The sequence below is a fragment of the Macaca mulatta genome, chromosome 11 (assembly GCF_049350105.2).
Source record: "Macaca mulatta isolate MMU2019108-1 chromosome 11, T2T-MMU8v2.0, whole genome shotgun sequence".
NCBI lineage: Eukaryota > Metazoa > Chordata > Mammalia > Primates > Cercopithecidae > Macaca > Macaca mulatta.
Genome location: NC_133416.1, coordinates 118,066,912 through 118,085,539, shown reverse-complemented (window position 1 = coordinate 118,085,539; position 18,628 = coordinate 118,066,912). Strand labels below are relative to the sequence as shown.

General features: G+C 47.1%; 1 protein-coding gene across 3 annotated transcripts in view; it reads right to left on the bottom strand.

Moving 5' to 3' along the window:
- CCDC63 (coiled-coil domain containing 63) overlaps positions 1 to 18,628 on the bottom strand; it is an 88,728-nt gene that overhangs the window by 3,278 nt on the left and 66,822 nt on the right. For all 3 annotated transcript variants that reach the window (XM_077955060.1, XM_077955062.1, XM_077955061.1), the window contains 2 exons: positions 11,184 to 11,258; positions 5,188 to 5,380 (listed from right to left, as the gene is read on the bottom strand). In XM_077955060.1, coding sequence (XP_077811186.1) covers positions 5,188 to 5,380; positions 11,184 to 11,258 — 268 coding nt within the window. The remainder of the gene's footprint in view (positions 1 to 5,187; positions 5,381 to 11,183; positions 11,259 to 18,628) is intronic.

The window sequence follows — 18,628 nt, the reverse complement described above, 5'->3', positions numbered from 1 at the left end:
TTTTGTATTTTTTGTAGACACCGTGTCTGGCTGGTCTTGAACTCCTAGTCTCAAGTGATTCTTCTGTATCGGCCTCCCAAAGTGCTGGGATTACAGGCGTGAGCCATCGTGCCTGGCCTCTGACTTCTTAATGTATATAACACAGATACACACAGGACATAAGCAGACACACAGTATCTCAATGATATTAAAATATTACATTCATAAGGAGGGCAATTAGGAAAATACGTCTAGAGAGGCTCCTTAGCAGGATGATAACGAAAAGAAGGTTGAGAAACACCAGGTTACACTAAAAATTGGGAGCCCCACCTTAAACTCCTGATTTGCCCCAGTGCTCTCTGTTTCAAGTCTCCAGGCCTTTACTTATGCTGTTCCTTCTGCCAGAATGTCTTTCCCTACACACTTCCCTGAATAACCCCCTAGAGGTGTTTTAAAACGCAGGTCAGGCCTGCAGGAATGCTTTCCTGACCTGCCTCATTCAGGGGACATCCCCTTGCACTGTAGCTCCATAGCCCCGTGCAGTCACAAGACATTCATTCATTCGCAAATGATTACTCAATGCCTACCACACCATGCACTGTGCTAGACGCTAAGGATGCAATGGAGGAAAAACAAAACAATGACAACACTAACAACAAAAATACAGTCCTTGCCCTACCAGAGCTTCAGTGTGTATGGAGGCATAGAGAGAAAGCCAAGTTCAACAATTGAACAGGTCACTACAGGGAGCCCTTGCCATCCGGAGGTTCATTATCTGATTCAATAACTACTGGATTTGGGTATGTTTTTTGAATAAACCTCACACTGTCCAGACTGCTGCTATTCTATCTGAAAATCAGGGATCAAAAATATTACCATCCAGGCCAGGCACAATGGCTCACGCCTGTAATCCCAGCACTTTGGGAAGCTGAGGCAGGTGGATCACTTGAGGTCAGGAGTTCAAGACCAGCCTGGCCAACATGGTGAAACCCTGTCTCTACTGAAAAACAAAAATTAGGCCAGGCACGGTGGCTCACACCTGTAATCCCAGCACTTTGGGAGGCCAAGCCAGGTAGATCACTTGAGGTCAGGAGTTTGAGACCAGCATGGCCAACATGGTGAAACCGCATCTCTACTGAAAATACAAAAACTAGCTGGATGTGGTTGTGCAGGCCTGTAGTCCCAGCTACACGGGAGGCTGAGACAGGAGAATCACTTGAACCTGGGAGGCAGAGGTTGCAGTGAGCCGAGATGGTGCCACTACACTCCAGCCTGGGTGACAGAGCTGTCTCAAAAAAAAAGAAAAAAAATTAGCCGGGTGTAGTGTCAGGCACCTGTAATCCCAGCTACTTGGGAGGCTGAGCCACAGGAATCACTTGAACCTGGGAGGAAAAGGTTGCAGTGAGCCAAGATTGTGCCACTGAACTTCCACCTGGGCAACAGAGTGACACTCAAAAAATAATAAATAAATAAATAAATAAATAAATAAATAAATATAATATTGGCATCCAAAATTTGCTATCATATCTCAGGAACCACATAGATCCAGACATTGAAAGCGACCTGTCCATAGAGACAAATTGGGTGAATGCTAAATACTAGGACTGCTATGAGAGGGAATAATAGTGGTGGCGGGAGGGGCACAGGCAGCTTCAGATGGGTAGGGACAGGGCAGCTTCGGTGCAGGGAGGACAATGAAACTGAGATCTGAGAATGTGAAGGAACTGGGCATGGGACAGGTCTTCCAGGAACAGCCTGTGCAAAGGTGCCGAGGTGGGAACGAGATGCAGGGGCAGCAGTGGGGGAGACTGGAAGGATCGAGAGGAGGATGGTGTGCCTGCAGGTGGTGAGCCAGGGACAGAGTAGGACAAGAGGAGATGAGAAATGTAAGCAAGGCCAGGCTAGGAAGAACCTGATAGGCTGTGTACAGAAAAAAGTCAACACAGCAGGGTGAGGCTTTCTCCTCTGAAAGCCTTGTTGACCAGGTCAGGCTTGGGCTGGCATCCGGGAACCTGGATATCAGCAGGGTTCCCAACACTATTAATTGATAAGAGTGGCTCACCTGAATGGATAAAGAAAATGTGATGGCCGGGCATGGTGGCTCACGCCTGTAATCCCAGCACTTTGGGAAGCCAAGGCAGGTGGATCACCTGAGGTTAGGAGTTCGAGACCAGCCTGGCCAACGTGGTGAAACCCCATCTCTATTAAACATACAAAAATTAGCTGGGCGTGGTGGCAGGCACCTGTAATCCCAGCTACTAAGGAAGCTGAGACAGGAGAATAACTTGAACTCAGGAGGCAGAGGTTGCAGTGAGCCGAGATCACGCCATTGCACTCCAGCCTGGGTGACAAGAGCGAAATTCCGAAAAAAGAAAGAGAGAGAGAAGGAAGGAAGGAAGGAAGGAAGGAAGGAAGGAAGGAAGGAAGGAAGGAAGGAAGGAAGGAAGGAAGGAAGGAAGGAAGGAAGGAAGGAAGGAGAAAGAAAAAAAGGAAGAAAGAAAGAAAGAAAGAAAGAAAATGTGGTACATATCCACGATGGAGTACTATTCAGCCACCAAAAAAGAATGAGATCCTGTCATTTGCAACAACATGGATGGAACTGGAGGTCATTATGTTAAGTGAAATAAGCCAGGTACAGAAAGACAAACTTCGCATGCTCTCACTTATTTGCAAGATGAAAAACTCAAAACAATGAACACATGGAGATAGAGAGTGGAAGGATGGTTATCAGAGGCTGGGAAGGGCAGTGGCAGGTGGGAGGGAGGTGGGGATGGTTAATGAATACAAAAACCAGAAAGAATGAATAAGACTGGGCACGGGCCGGGCGCGGTGGCTCAAGCCTGTAATCCCAGCACTTTGGGAGGCCGAGACGGGCGGATCACGAGGTCAGGAGATCGAGACCATCCTGGTTAATACGGTGAAACCCTGTCTCTACTAAAAAGTACAAAAAACTAGCCGGGCGAGGTGGCGGGCGCCTGTAGTCCCAGCTACTTGGGAGGCTGAGGCAGGAGAATGGCGTGAACCCGGGAGGCGGAGCTTGCAGTGAGCTGAGATCTGGTCACTGCACTCCAGCCTGGGCGACAGAGCGAGACTCCGTCTCAAAAAATAAAAAAAAAAAAACAAAAAGACTGGGCACGATGGCTCATGCCTGTAATCCCAGCACTTTGGGAGGCCCAGGCAGGGGGATGACTTGAGTACAGGGGTTCGAGCCCATCCTGGGCAACATGGCGAGACCCCATCTCTACAAAAAAATAAAAAATAAAAATAAATAAATAGATAAAAGAATGAGTAACATCTAGTATTTGATAGCACAACAGGTTGACTATAGTCAAAATAATTTAACTGTACATTTAAAAATAACTAAAAGAGTATAATTGAATTGTTTGTAACACAAAAGATAAATGCTTGAGGGGATGGATGTCCCATTTTCCATGATTTGATTGTTGTGCACTGCATGCCTGTATCACAACATCTCATGTACCTCACAAAATACACACCTATGTACCCACAAATTTTTTTTAAGTTTTTTAAAAGAGTGTCTCACCCTGCCTAATTTGCACAATATGGTTTATCACATGGTTCACACTAACATGTCGCTTTGCTAATTTTGTTCTGTACCCTTTTACTGTAATAAATCATAGCCATATGTGTGACTATATACTGAGTCCTGGGAGTCCTCTAGCAAATCACTGAATGTGGCCAGGAGGATAGAATGGGTTTGGGGAACCTCCCAAATATAGAGTGTATTAAGAATCTGATGTTTGGCTGGGCACGGTGGCTCACGCCTGTAATCCCAGCACTTTAGGAGGCCAAGGCGGGTGGATCATGAGGTCAAGAGATCATGGACCATCCTGGCCAACCTGGTGAAACCCCATCTCTACTAAAGATACAAAAATTAGCAGGGCGTGGTGGTATATGCCTGTAATTCCAGCTATTCAGGAGGCTGAGGCAGAAGAATCACTTGAACCAGGGAGTAAGAGGTTGCAGTGAGCTGAGATCATGCCACTGCATTCCAGCCTGGGCAACAGAGTGAGACTCCACCTCAAAGAAAAAAAAAAAAAAAGAATCTGAGGTTTAATTCAAGGAGCAGTGGAAGCCATTCATTCCAAATTGTCAGGATCTGTGCAGGTATGTCCCTCCCTGTCCACTCTGAGCTTAGGGTCAATGCCTAGAAATGTATGTGATTGTTAATAGATTTGCTACATGCCAGGCACTACTCTGAGCACTTTATTTCTTCCTTTCTAATCTGTGTGCCTTTTATTTCTTTTTTGTGCTTTATTGCATTGGCTAGGGCCTCCAGTACAGCACTGAATAGGCATGGTGACAGCACACAGACATCCCTTCCTTGGTCCTGATCTTAGTAGAGACAGGGTTTCACCGTGTTAGCCAGGATGGACTCGATCTCCTGACCTCGTGATCCTCCCACCTCGGCCTCCCAAAGTGCTGGGATTACAGGCATGAGCCACCGCGCCCGGCTGAGAGTTTTCGTTTTTAAGATCATGAATGGATGTTGAATTTTATCAAATGCTGCTTCTGCATTTATTGAGGTGATAATATCATTTTTCTCAAATAACTATACATTTATTTAAGCCTCCCAACAGTCTTATGAGGTAGATACTGGGTTTACACCCTTTTTTCTTTTTTAAACTGAAGGCATTAAAAGAGACCCCTTTTTGTAGATCAAAAATCTGAAGCACAGTGAGATTCAGAAACCTGCCCTGGCCAGGTACAGTGGCTTATACTTGTAATCCCAGCACTTTGGGAGGCCAAGGAGGGCAGATCACTTGAGCAAAGGAGTTTGAGACCAGCCTGGGCAATGTGACAAGATCCTGTCTCTACAAAAAATACAAAAAATTAGCCGTGCATGGCAGCACATGCCTGTAGTCCCAGCTACTTGGGAGGCTGAAGTGGGAGGATTGCCTGAGCCCAAGAGGTTGAGACTGCAGTGAGCCTTGATTGCACCACTGCACTCCAGCCTGGGCAACAGAGCAAGACTCTGTCTCAAAAGAAACAAAGTCAAAAACAAACCTGTTCAAGGCTCCAGAGCTAGTAACTGTAGACCCAGGATTCGAACCCAGGCAGGCTGGCTTTAGTGCCCACACAATTCACCACCAAGCTCACTACTCCATAAGAGCAAGTCCTCATGCCCAGTCACAGAAAGTTCTGGAAATGTTTCCTAAGACTCCAACGGGCCCCAGCCTGACTCACCAAAATACTGCGGAAGGTTGATGTCGGTGACTTTCCCCGTCTCCCCTAACTGCACCAGGATCTTGGTGGCATCACAGTTAATCTTCTTGAACAGTTTCTCCACTGAGTTCTTGAGTAGATCCAAGGTCTTGCTGACCTCCCTGTACTTGCTCTCATACATATCTGCCTCCTCCGTGGTCTTCCTCAGTTTATCCTGGTGGCAGACCCCAATTCCCACCTGCTCAGGAAGACTTTCGGTGGGCAGGGTGTTTGGGACCCTCTGGGGTCAGGGTCTCCAAACTGCAGGTTTTCAAACCTCTGAGGGCGCATGAGATCAATTAAATGGGTTTCCATCGAATTTTGAAGAAACAAAATAAAATAGGATGGCAAAGAAAGGAAGAGAAAATACTAGTGTACTTTGAGAGTCATAAGGGTAAATATTGTTCAACGTAAGTTTTGCTTCACTTATGTGTGTGTGTGTGTGTCTACATGTCTACAGGATTACGATTTTTTTTTTTTTGAGACAGAGTCTCACTCTTTTACCCAGGCCAGAGTGCAGAGGCATGATCTCAGCTCACTGCAACCTCTGCCTCCCAGGTTCAAGCAATTCTTATGCTTCAGCCTCCCAAGTAGCTGGGATTACAAGCAGGTGCCACCACGCTAACTTTTTTACTATTATTATTATTATTTTTTTAGTAGAGACACAGGCTCGTCTCAAATTGCTGACCTCAAGTGATCTGCGCATGTTGGCCTCCCAAAGTGCTGATATTACAGGCATGAGCCACCATGCCCAGCCTACAATATTTTTTAAAAGCTGTTGACTCTCTTTTTTTTTTTTGAGACAAGGTGTCGCTCTGTCACCTAGGCTCCAGGCTGGAGTACAGTGCCCCAATCTCAGCTCACTGAAGCCTCAGCTTCCTGGGCTCAAGCAATCCTCCCACCTTAGCCTCCAGAGTAGCTGGGACTACAGGCATACACCACCATGCCCAGCTAATTTTTGTATTTTTTTTAGAGATGGGGTTTTGCCATGTTGCCCAGGCTGGTCTCAAAGTCTCAAACTCCTGGATTCCAGCAATCCTCCCACTTTGGCCTCCCAATGTGCTGGGATTACAGGCATGAGCCTCCTTGCCCAGCCAGTTCACTCGTTTTTTAAAAAATGGTGGTCCACCTGAGGCCAGAAGTTCAAGACCATCCTGACCAACATAGCAAAACCCTGTCTCTACTACAAATACAAAAATTAGCTGGGCATGGTGGCGTGTGCCTGTAATTCCAGCTACTGGGGAGGAGGCAGGAGAATCGCTTGAATCCAGGAGGCGGAAGTTGAAGTGAGCCGAGATCATGCCACTGCACTCCAGTCTGGGCGACAGAGCGAGACTATCTCAAAAAAAAAGGTGGTCCACAGGAAGAAATACATTGCAGCCAACACATACAAACATACATACGTATGTTGTGTATGTAGATTTATTCATATTATCTAATCAAATGAATATAAAAGTTTCACAAATCAATTTTTTAAAAAAATACAGTTGGGGGTCTTGCTCTGTCACCCAGGCTGGAGTGCAGTGGTGTGATCACAGCTCACTGCAGCCTTGAACTCCTGGACTCAGGTGATCCTCCTGCCTCAGCCTCTTGAGCAGATGAGACTACAAGCATGCAATACCACACCCAGTTAAGTTTTTGGGTTTTTTTTTAATTTTGTAGAGATGGGATTTTGATGGGATCCAGACTGGTCTTGAACTCCTGAGCTCAAGCAATCCTCCCACCTCAGTCTCCCAAAGTGCTGGGATTACAGGTGTGAGCCACCGTGCCAGTTCAAATCAATATTCTTTTTCATTTTTATTTTTTAATAAAATTAGAGACAACGTCTCACTATGCTTCCCAAGCTGGTCTCAAACTCCTGGGCTCAAATGATCCTCCTGCCTCAGCCTCCCAAAGTTCTAGGATTAACAGATGTGAACCACCGCACCCAGCCTCAAATCAATATTTTTATTATGTGTTCTAATATTTTCTCTTCTGTTCTATCTCACTATTTTAAAATGTTGGTTACCATCCAATAAACTGATTTTACCATTCACAGTTTAAAACACATTGCCCTAGCCCAGTGGTTCTTTAAGGGTGGTCCCAGGACAAGCAGCATCAGCTTCACCTGGGAACTTATTAGAAATGCATATTCTTGGGCCCCACCTCAGTCTTAATCAAAGGCCCTGGGGTGGACCAGGCCACCTGGGTTTTAGCAAGCCTCCCGGTGATCCTGGTGCACAGTCAAGTCTGAGAGCCTCTGCCAGCCCGTTGGATCTCAACCTTGGCTTCACGCTGGTATCACCTGGGAACTTTAAACTTGCTTGCTGCCCAACCCCACCCTCAACGATTCAGTCTTAATTGGCCTGAGGTGCAGCCTGGGCATCTGGGAGTTCTCATTAAAGCCTCCCAGGTGATTGTGACGTGCAGTTGGACTGAGGATCACTGTTCTAGGGTATTTCCTTCACTGATTCCTGCCTCTCCCTCAGAGATCTCAGCTTGCAAAGGTGAACTGGACCCTGGATGAACCGGCTCCATTCCCGCAGGTGAACTCTGCACGCACCATCCCGGATAATGATCCCACAGGGTCGGCCCTATTCACACCCCCATTTTGCAGGTGAGAAAACTGAGGCTCCAAGGCACACAGTCAGGAGAAGGAAGCCAGGAAGTGAACTCGGCAACACATCAGATGGCTTCCTGCATCTGGCTACTAGAATGTTTAGTTCCCAGGGCTGCAAATTTCCCATATGACAACAAGAGTGGCCCTCTCTAAAGGTGCATTAGGCCAGGCATGGTGGCTTACGCCTGTAATCCCAGCACACTGGGAGGCTGAGGTGGGAAAGTCACTTGGCCTGGGAGGTCGAGGCTGCGGTGAGCTGTGATCGCACCACTGCACTCCAGCCTGGGCGACAGACCAAGACCCTGTCTCAAAAAATAAATTATAATAAAAGTGCATTTAAAAAATCACGTTTTTAAAAAAATCACAGGATTCATTTTTTAAAAGTCAATGTTAAGCTTGATGTGCTGGTGATAATATGTGTCTAGCTCCTAAAATATTCCAGGTATCTTACACACATTATCTGAACTCAGCCTTATAATCGGCCTAGTTTTCAGATGAGGAATGTTGAGGTCAGAGAAGAAAAGTGAACTCATGTTTAGCTTCCCTGTACCAAGTTCATTCAAAGGCTTGACCTTGAGCTCAACTCTACTTGGGCAATGATTTAGTAACAAAGTAAGGGTGACTTACCAGTTTTTCTGGCTCACATAACAATAATAATAGCTACAATGTACAACTGTCTGCATTGCAGTGTGTCAAATGTACACATGCGTGATGTTATTCAACCTTCACAGCCCTAAGAAGCAGGTATGATTATTATCCCCATTTTACAGATGAGGAAACTGAGGTTCAGAGAGGTTGAGTCACTACCCCAAAGTCACACAGCTAGGAAGTGACTTTTCTGCAAGTCATAGCCAGGTTCCCAGAGCTTGGTTGCTTAATTACTATGCAAAACCCTCCCATGATGGATGCGGTCCCACCATTTCTCCCAAAGGGGAAGGAGAAGATGAAATAAAGGGTTTCAAGAATAGAGCAGGTGGAAGTGATCTTTAGCAGGGGGTAGGAAACATCTGTGAGTCCGTTGCTATCAAGACTAATTCCGGCCAGGCACAGTGGCTCACGCCTATAATCCCAGAACTTTGGGAGGCCAAAGCGGGCGGATCACCTAAGGTCAGGAGCTGGAGACTAGCCTTGCCAACATGGTGAAAACCCGTCTCTACTAAAAATACAAAAAATTAACCGGGTATGGTAGCATGTACCTGTAATCCCAGCTACTCGGGAGGCTGAGGCAGGAGAATCGCATGAACCTGGGAGGTGGAGGTTGCAGTGAGCAGAGATCGTGCTACTGCACTCCAGTCTGGGCGACAGAGTGAGACCTAGTCTCAAAATAGATAGGTGGGTAGGTAGGTAGATAGATAGATAGGTAGGTAGGTAGATAGATAGATAGATAGATAGATAGATAGAACAATAAATTAAAAATTAAAGTTATCTCGGCATGGTGGTGGGCACCTATAATCCCAGCTACTCGGGGGCTGAGGCAGGAGAATCGCTTGAACCCGGGAGGTGGACGTTGCAGTGAGCCGAGATCATGCCACTGCACTCCAGCCTGGGTGACAGAGCGAGACTCCGTCTCAAAAAATAAATAAATAAAATAAAATAAAATAAAAATATAGAAGACCAATTATCCTGCTTAGAGTATCTGCATTTGAAAAGAAGCCCCTCAAAGTCATGCTAAAGCCAAAGCAACAAAAAGCTAGTGGAGGGGCTTCAGGCAGAGGCTGGTGAGATGTTCGGGGTTGCCTGATCAACCTCTTCCAAACCCCAAGATGTGAGGGGCACCAGTCTCAACCCCAACAAAAGTCTGGATTCTGGGTGGCTCCGAGTGAAGGACGTGGGCCCCCAGGCATCTGCCCAGCTTGGGGAGGGTCTCTGTGGATCTGGACCGTGCCTGGAACCCTGTTATTCCCCATACCCAGATACCCAGGAGATGCCGCTCTGAGCACCTCAATGGGCAGCATGTGCTTTGCTGCCATCCAGTGGCCCAGAGGAGAATAACACCCTGGTGGCCATCCCTGTCTCCCAGGTGCGTGTCAGACAGAATAAAAGCAGAAAACAGCCGCAAAGAAGGCAAGAGAAATGACTCCAGAGGGCAGTTCTCAGGTCTTTGTCAGACATATGCTATCCACTCTCTCCTTATACCTCAGTAACAAAACTCTGATTGTATTTGTGGCAATGTGACCAACTAAAAGTTACATTTCCAAACCTCTCTTGCAATAGGGGTGGCCAATGAAGTGTAAATACAGAAGTCATTGACTGAGACTTCTGGGAAAGCACTTTTAAGCTGGCTGGCTCTGCTAGTGAGGGCTTTTTTTTTTTTTTTTTTTTTTTGCAGCTCCCACTTTCTTCCTATCTGGAATGTATATGCGATGGCTGGATCTGTGGAAGCTACGATGCAACCACGAGGTGCCCTTGGTATGTAAGTCACACACTAAGGATGGCAAAACAGAAAGACAGATGGAGCCCAGGTCACTGATGACATCATAAAGGTGCCAAACCAGCCCTGAAGTGCCTATTTCCAGACTTTTTTTTTTTTTTTTTTGAAACAGGGTCTCACTCTGTCACCCAGACTGGAGTGCAGTGACATGATCTCGGCTCACTGCAACCTCCACCTCCCAGGCTTAAGCGATTCTCCTGCCTCAGACTCCCGAGTAGCTGGGATTACAGGTGTGTGCCACTACCGCCCGGCTAATTTTTGTATTATTAGTAGAGACGGGGTTTCACCAGGGTGGCAGACTTACTTCTTAAAGTAAATAAATTTGTGTCTACTTAAGCCACTATTATTTGGAGTCCCTATTATTAGCAGCTGAATAAAACTCAAAACTTATAAAATATCCCAGCTCCTTGATGTTGGTCAAGTGACCTAACTTCTGTGAACCTTAGCCTCTGCATCTGTAAAACGGTGAGATCAACAGCACCTGCCGTCAGGATTCAATGAAAGTGCAGGCCAAGCTCTGAGCCCGGCGCCTCATACATGGTAATTACTCCAGAAATGTGTGTATTTGCTATTACTGATTGAGAACAGGGCACAGGCAGGACAAGGGGAAGAAAGAAGGAAAGAGGCGGAGATCCATGTGGAAGGAGCCCATCGGGGATGAAATTGCAGGCCCAAGAGCCAGGGCTGGACTCCCTGAAATGGGGGAGCCTTTAGGATGGATGAAGGGACAGAATTCTACAATGACATTGTAGCAGAGGCTGCCCGGGACAAAACATCAGGACACGTCTGGATATGATCCAGGCCAGCCTTGAGTCACAGGGCAGACCTCTTATTGCTCCTGAGAATCAGCTGGCCGATGCCCAACGGACAGACAGACAGAAGCTCCCTTCGGACACAGAGACAGACAACAAAAGCTCCCGCATCCCTCCCTCCCGATCCTGGTCTCACCTCCAGCTGTCTCAGGGCAGAGCGGCTGTCATCGTGGGACGATTGCTGCTGGGATCGCAAGAGAATGATCTCGTCCTGCCCGGAAGAGAACAAGACCATGAGGAAAAGCGGGCTCATCCCTCCCCACTGCTCCCAAAAATAAGCGTGCTCCTCAAAGAGTCGATGAGGATTTCAATGATCCGTTTCAAAGAGCCCCGAACTCCTGGGCCCCTCTTATGCCCATGGGGTTATTTTTTTTTCTTCTGACGTTTCTTAAGTAAAAGGAGGGTGAAAGCATGAAACGGGGTAGGAGGGGTGAGTCAGCCTTTCTTTTTTTTGAGATGAAGTCTTGATGCGATGCCCAGGCTGGAGCGCAATGGTGCAATCTTGGCTCACTGCAGCCTCCTCCATCTCCCAGGTTCAAGCGATTCTCCTGCCCCAGCCTCCTAAGTAGCTGGGACTACAGGCATGCACCACCATGCCCAGCTTTTTGTATTTTTACTAGAGACGGGGCTTCACCATATTGGCCAGGCTGGTCTTGAATTCCTGCCCTCAGGCGATCCGCCCACCTCGGCCTCTTCTGGAATATTCTAGAGCAATGCAGTCAATAGAATGTTCTGTTCTGACGGTAATGTCCTATCCGCCCTAATACTGTAGTCACTAGCCACGTGGTGCTGAGCATGTGAAATATGACTGGCGCCACTAGGAACTAATTTTTCTTTTTTTTCTTTTTTCTTTTTATAGAGATGGGGTCTCACTATGTTGCCTGGGCTGGTCTCAAACTCCTACACTCAAGAAATCCTCCTGCCTCAGCCTCCCAAAGTGCTGGGATTACAGGCATGAGCTACCGTGCCCAACCTCTGATGAACTAATTTTTAGATATTATTTAATTTCAGTTAATGTAACTGAAAAAGCCACACATGGCTGGTGGCTATGGTGTTGAACAGCGTGGCTGTGGAGCAGGAGTTCTCAAACCTGAGCATACTCTCCAGAGTCACCTGGAGGCTTGTGAAAATGCGGAATGCCAGGCCCCAAGCCCAGGGCTTCTGATTCTGTCCATCTGGGTGGGGCCTAAGAATGTGCATTTCTAACAAGTTCTCCGGTGATGCTGCCACTGCTGTCCCAGGGACCAGCTTTGAGAACCACTGGGCTTAAACCATGTGCCCTGATAGAAAAAAGCACACACCTTTCGACTGAGCAATCTCATGCCTAGGAGTCTGTCCCATGGAAACAACAGAACAGGTCGGCAAAGGTGGACCCTCAGGGCTGTCTGTTGTATTCTTGTTTAGTGGCCGCCAGTTGGGGACAATCCACCTGTCTACTGATAGGGGGTCAGTTAATGATGGCACATTCATAACACAGGGGAGAGGGTCTTAAGTTAAAACATGGCTCAATGCAGATTCCTGGCCCATCCACGGAGAAGCTAGGTCTGTAGGTGTGTGGAGGCGGGTGGTTCTAGGGAATGTGCTTTTCTTTTTCTTTCTTTTTTTTTTTTTTTAGAAAGGGTCTCTCTCTGCCTCCCAGGCTGGAGTACTGTGGCGTAATCACGGCTCACTGAAGCCTTGACTGCGATCCTCCCATCCCATCTCAGCCTCTCAAGCACTTGGGACCACAGGCACATGCCTAATTTTTAAAAAAATTTTCTGTAGACATGGAGTCTCACTGTGTTACCCAGGTTGGTCTTGAACTCCTGTGCTCAAGCAATCTTCCTGCCTCAGCCTCCCGGCGTGCTGGGATTACAGGTGTGAGCCACTGTGCCTGGCCAGGAGTGCATTTTTCTGGTTTTTGGTTTGTTTATTTGTTTGTTTAAGACAAGCTCTCGCTCTTTTGCCCAGGCTGGAGTGCAGTGGTGTGATCTCAGCTTACTGCAACCTCTGCCTCTCCGGTTCAAGTGATCCTCCCATCTCAGCCTCCTGAGTAGCTGGGACTGCAGGCACGAGCCACCACGCCCAGCCTGGAATGTTCATTTTTAAGAAGCATCTTGTGATTCTGTACTACAGAGCATCTACGGTCTCCAGAAGCCATTTAAAAACACAGTGGACTGGGCATGGTGGCTCACGCCTGTTATCCCAGTGCTTTGGGAGGCCAAGGCGGGCAGATCTCTTGAGCCCAGGAGTTCGAGACCTGCCTGGGAAATATGGTGATATCCCATCTCTACAAAAAAATACAAAAATTAGCCAGGTATAGTGGTGCACGCCTGTAGTCCCCAGATACTCGGAAGGCTGAGGTAGGAGAATCCCTTGAACCCAGGAGGCGGAGGCTGCAATGAGCCGAGATCCCACCACTGCACACCAGCCAGGCGACAGAGCAAGACCCTGTCTCAGAAAAAAAAAGAAAAAAGGTGAAAAAAAAATAGAAGATGTTGGGAGGTATCTATGGTAAATCGTTGGGAAACAAAAGGTTTACAAAACAGCATGAACTGTCTAGTATGATCTAGTACTAAAAATTGGCTTGTAAATGGGCGTGTGTGTCTGTGTGTGCACACGTGTAACCACAGACTGCCTTCATAAAGCAGTGTCAACAAAATGTTAATTATCTCCAGGTAATGATATCTTGGTGACTTTTAATTTTTCTTTATGTTTTTCTGAATTGCCTACACTTTCCCACAGGTGTATAATAATATATTTATACAATTTGGAAAATTCTGCAAAGAACAAATACAAACCCAAATCAGGAAGAATCCCATCTCCTAACATAGTATTGCTTCATGTTTTTGGTAAGAGCTCTTTCTTGCTTTTTTCCCACCTGTAAAGATTAGAAGGCTCATCTCCTTTAATTTTTAAATTTTTATTAATTTTTCTTTGAGACAGGGTCTTGCTCTGTTGCCCAGGCTGGAGTGCAGTGGTACAATCTTGGCTCACTACAGTCTCGACCTCCCAGGCTCAAGCAATCCTCCCACTTCAGCCTCCTGAGTAGCTGGGACTACAGGCACATACCATCACACCCAGCTAATTTCTTTTTGTGTTTTGTATTTTTTGTAGAGATGGGGTTTCGCCATGTTGCCCAGGCTGGTCTCAAACTCCTGTGCTCAAGTGAGCTGCCCATCTCAGCCTCCTAAAGTCCTGGAAATTTTTAATTTTTTAAAAAGCAAGGAAGAACTCTACCAAAAAGATGAAACAATGCTATGTCCATGTGATAGAATTATTCCTGATTTGGGGGTGGTATTTATACTTTTTAGTATTTTCCAAATTGTGAAAAAAATTTCTAATCAGAAAAAAATATATTATTTTGGAAAAAAAATAGAAAGGAAGTGAGTCTTGCCATCTTTACAGGGCAGGGGTGGGGTGGGGGATCTCTACCAAAAAGATGAACCAATGCCATATCCAGGTGATGGGATTCACATTGAGACTGTTTAGTAGTTTGCAAATTGCATCAATAACCTGAGTCGGTGGCACCACTCCCCTGCTTGGAGATCTCCCATGGCCCCTACTTCTCGGAGAAATGGCCAAAACCTCTTCCGGAAATGTGCCCAGCAGCCCTCACCTCCCAGATTCATCCCCTCTCCCTCCCATATCTCTCTCTGCGTGCCAGACACGCTGGCCTGCTTGACACGCTGGCCTGCTTGCAAGCTGCGTCAAAGCCTTTGCGGGTGCTGTTTCCTCCGCCTGGAGCATTCTTCCCCAGAGATCTGGACAGCTCAATCCCTCACCTGTAAGTTCACCCAGATCTTAACTTCCCAACTGCCCGGGGCCCACAACCGGCTCCAAAACCCGTCTTACGCTGCGCTACTTCATCTTGTTACCCACACTGCATCTCCCTTTCTAACTTACTCTATAATTTGCGTAAGTATTGGGCTTGTTGCTTATTGTCTGTTTCTCCCTGCCAAAACAGCAGTTCTGTGAGGGCTGAACTTTTTGTCATCCTGTTCACTGTCACATTATCAGGGTCTAGAGCAGTGCCTGGAACACAGTACGTGCTCAATAAATACTTGCTGGATGAATGAATAATCAAAAGGACATTTGCTTCAATCAGATACACAACTTTATATGGTAATAACTATATAAAGTTTTACATTTTAAAAGCACAACAATTGACACCAGCCTAGGCAACACACTGAAACCTCATCTCTACAAAAAATACAAAAATTAGCTGGGTGTGGTGGTGTACACCTGTAGTCCCAGCCACTCTGGAGGCTTAGATGGGAGGATCACCTGAGCTGGGGAGATTGAGGCTGGAGTGAGCCAAGATCAAGCCACTGTACTCCAGCCTGGGTGACAGTGTGAGATCCTGCAAAAAAAGAAGAAAGAAAAAGAAAGATAGAGAGGAAGAAAAAGGAAAGAAAGAAGGCAGGCAGGCAGGCAGGCAGGCAGGAAGGGAGGGCCAAGAAATAAAAAAGTTGGAAGTTAGAAGGAAATATTTCAGAATGTCACCAGTGATTGTCTCAGGCAATGGGATAGTGGGTGGTTTAAAATTCCTTCCATCTTTAGTTGCTTTCCAGATTTTCTACAGTGAGCATATCTTTGTCCTATAACATTTTTTGCAAAATTAAGTCTTACCATTGGAAATCAGTGCTCTCTGGACTTATTCAACAGGCATTTGCAGCTCTATTTGAGCCCAAAAAGGCACAGTTCTGTAACCTTAACAAACAGCTTGGAAGCTATTGTTCTGGTCCAAACATCACTCTACAGATGGGGAAACTGAGGCCCACAGAGGGCAGCACTTACCCATCTTAGACACATTTGTCATGACCCTAAGGAAGAGGGTCCCCTTATGAGGAGTGGGGAAAATCAAGGCCAAGTCAGCTCAGGAATATTTTCTATCAGGTCAGGATATCCAGCCGGGGTCCTCACACACTCTGCTAGGGCTTGTCCTCAATGTCCCACTGGGGCCCAAGAATTCAGGGTCTTGCCCACTTCCAGGCGGGCCCGCAAAGACCTTCCCTGCGATACCGCAAATGGCCGCCAGAGGGCAGTGGTGACGCGCCTGAACCTCAGCAACTCAAAGGCCCGCTAACCTCTGCGGGCCGCGGAGCACTTCGGCCCCGCTGGTCTCTGTGAGCTATGAGGGAGCCAATGGCTCCGTTTGTAGGAACTCGGATTCCCGCGGGAATGTGGGCGGGAGGAGTCAGATCTGATTTTCCAAGAGAAACCAGAAATTCAGAGTTTCATGTGGAATATCCTGGTTTTTAAATCACTGCCACTAAGAATTTAACAACTTGGGGAGGTGGAGGAAACCAAACGAAACTAAAACAGAAGGCTGGGGCCGGGAGTGGAGGCTCACGCCTATAATCCCAGCATTTTGGGAGGCCGAGGCGGGCGGATCACGAGGTCAAGAGATTGAGACCAGCCTGGCCAACATGGTGAAACCCCGTCTCTACTAAAAATACAAAAATTAGCCAGGCGTGATGGCTCATGCCTGTAGTCCCAGCTACTCAGGAGCCTGAGCAGGAGAATCGCTTGAACCCGGGAGGTGGAGGTTGCAGTGAGCCGAGATCGTGCCACTATACTCCAGCCTGGGTGACAAAGCAAGACTCTGTCTCAAAAAAAAAAAAAAAAGAAAAGAAAAGAAAGAAAAAGAAAAAACAAACTTTTGTAGCTTTTTAAATAAAAGTTTGAAACTTTTTTTTATAAAAAGAGTTTGGACTTGGAGGACTCCTCTAGTCCAAGTGTGTGTGCCATTCTACAGATAGAGAGACGGAGTCCCAGAGCGCCTGCACTTGTCCTTGTGCGGGAGATGCTGTGCAGCTGCGGGAGGAAAGGAGAGAGCAGCCTCAAGGTGAATGGGAGGTCTAGGTCATTTCTGGGGAAGAACCATTTCCTGTGCCTGTCCTGGACCCTCGTCCAGGAAGACCTCCTTCCAGGAGGGGGACAGAGAGTGGCATGAGGGTCCTTCAAGTCTGTCTTCCCCACCCCCAGATGCACCTCCCACCCTGCACCTCCCCATGCCCTGCCTGGGACCTGCGGGGCTTGTACCTATGGGCTCCCTTGTGCTTGGCTGCTGGGCAGCCCAGCCAGTGGGAGGCACAAGTGGGAGATAAAGGGTGGGAGGAGAGGGAGGTTGGGGTATTTGCCACCCCCTGGGTCCATCCCTAGTTTGGCTGCACCAGTCCAGGAAGGGCATAGCAGGCAGCCGTCTCCTCATTCCTCCCTCCCCTGACCCATTTTGGAGCTCTGGCTGTTCCCACGTGCTGCCTTCTTAATTTCCTCAGATGTCTGGAAACAGCCCCTTTTTAAAAACTCTCCTCAATTTACCCATTTTATTTTTGGGTTTTGGTGGTTTTTTGGGGTGGGTTTTTTGTTTTTGTTTTTGTTTTTGTTTTTTGAGATGGAGTCTCACTCTATCGCCCAGGCTGGAGTGCAGTGGTGCCATCTCGGCTCACTGCCACCTCTGCCTCCCAGGTTCAAAGGATTCTCCTGCCTCAACCTCCCGAGTAGTGGGATTGCAGGTGTCCGCCACCACGCCCAGCTCATTTTTTGTATTTTTAGTAAAGACAGGATTTCACTATGTTGCCTAGGCTGGTCTTGAACTTCTGACCTCAGGTGATCCACCTGCCTCAGCCTCCCAAAGTGCTGGGATTACAGGTGTGAGCCACCATGCCTGGCCAATTTACCCATGTTGGCTGTGCTGTTTCCTGTGACAACCCTAGCTGATAAAGTCACCTTCACTCCATTTTTTGCAGCCACATGGACTGTTATCTATAATAGTTTTCTGTAAACCAAGCCATTCTGTGTATTATGTTTATTATTCTTTGTTTACTGTTATTACTTACTACCCTAAGTAAATATCCATTAAATCACAAGTTTGCTCTGGAAGCTCTATTATTCCTTTAAAAATTAATTCATCACTAGTAAATGAAAACATTTTCACCTATATTCTAGCTGCAATCTATTTGCACATGGCCAGCGTGCATACCCCACATGTGGGAAACAGTGATATATTGCACAGGAAAGCAGCTCCCCTCATCACGTAAGCAGAGGACAGGGCCCTCAGAAGAAGGAGTAATGAATTCCCAGAGGAGGCAGCATTTGTGCAGGGTCAGGACTAATGCGCAGGATTTCATCAGAAGAGAAAAGGAGGGGAGAGAGATGGAACAGCACGGGGAAGACACTGGCGGAGGGAAATGCATGGGACAGCTGGGGCTGGCAGCAGCAGAGGGTGTCTTGGAGGTCATAACAGGACCTGTGTCTGCAAAGGCAGGTAGGAGCCAAATTTTGAAGGGGCTGGAATGTCACACTAAGGGGTTTAGACTCTATTCCATGCAGATAGTTCCAAAGGATGTTTATTTATATACTGGCATGTAAATAGCCCAGGACGCTAGTGACATTTGGGAAATTATGGGTTCAACAAAGGTAGGCAGGTTTCTTTACTGCAGGACTTGTCAGGGCCTTTACTATGCTCATGTGCATCAAGTCTCGCCAAGATAAGAATGAGTTATCTCTCCTCGAAACTGTTAATTCACAAGGGTCAGGTAAGGGGCCAAATAAGAAATACTTTCAGCTTTGCAGGTCCCTCTTGCATATTTCTCT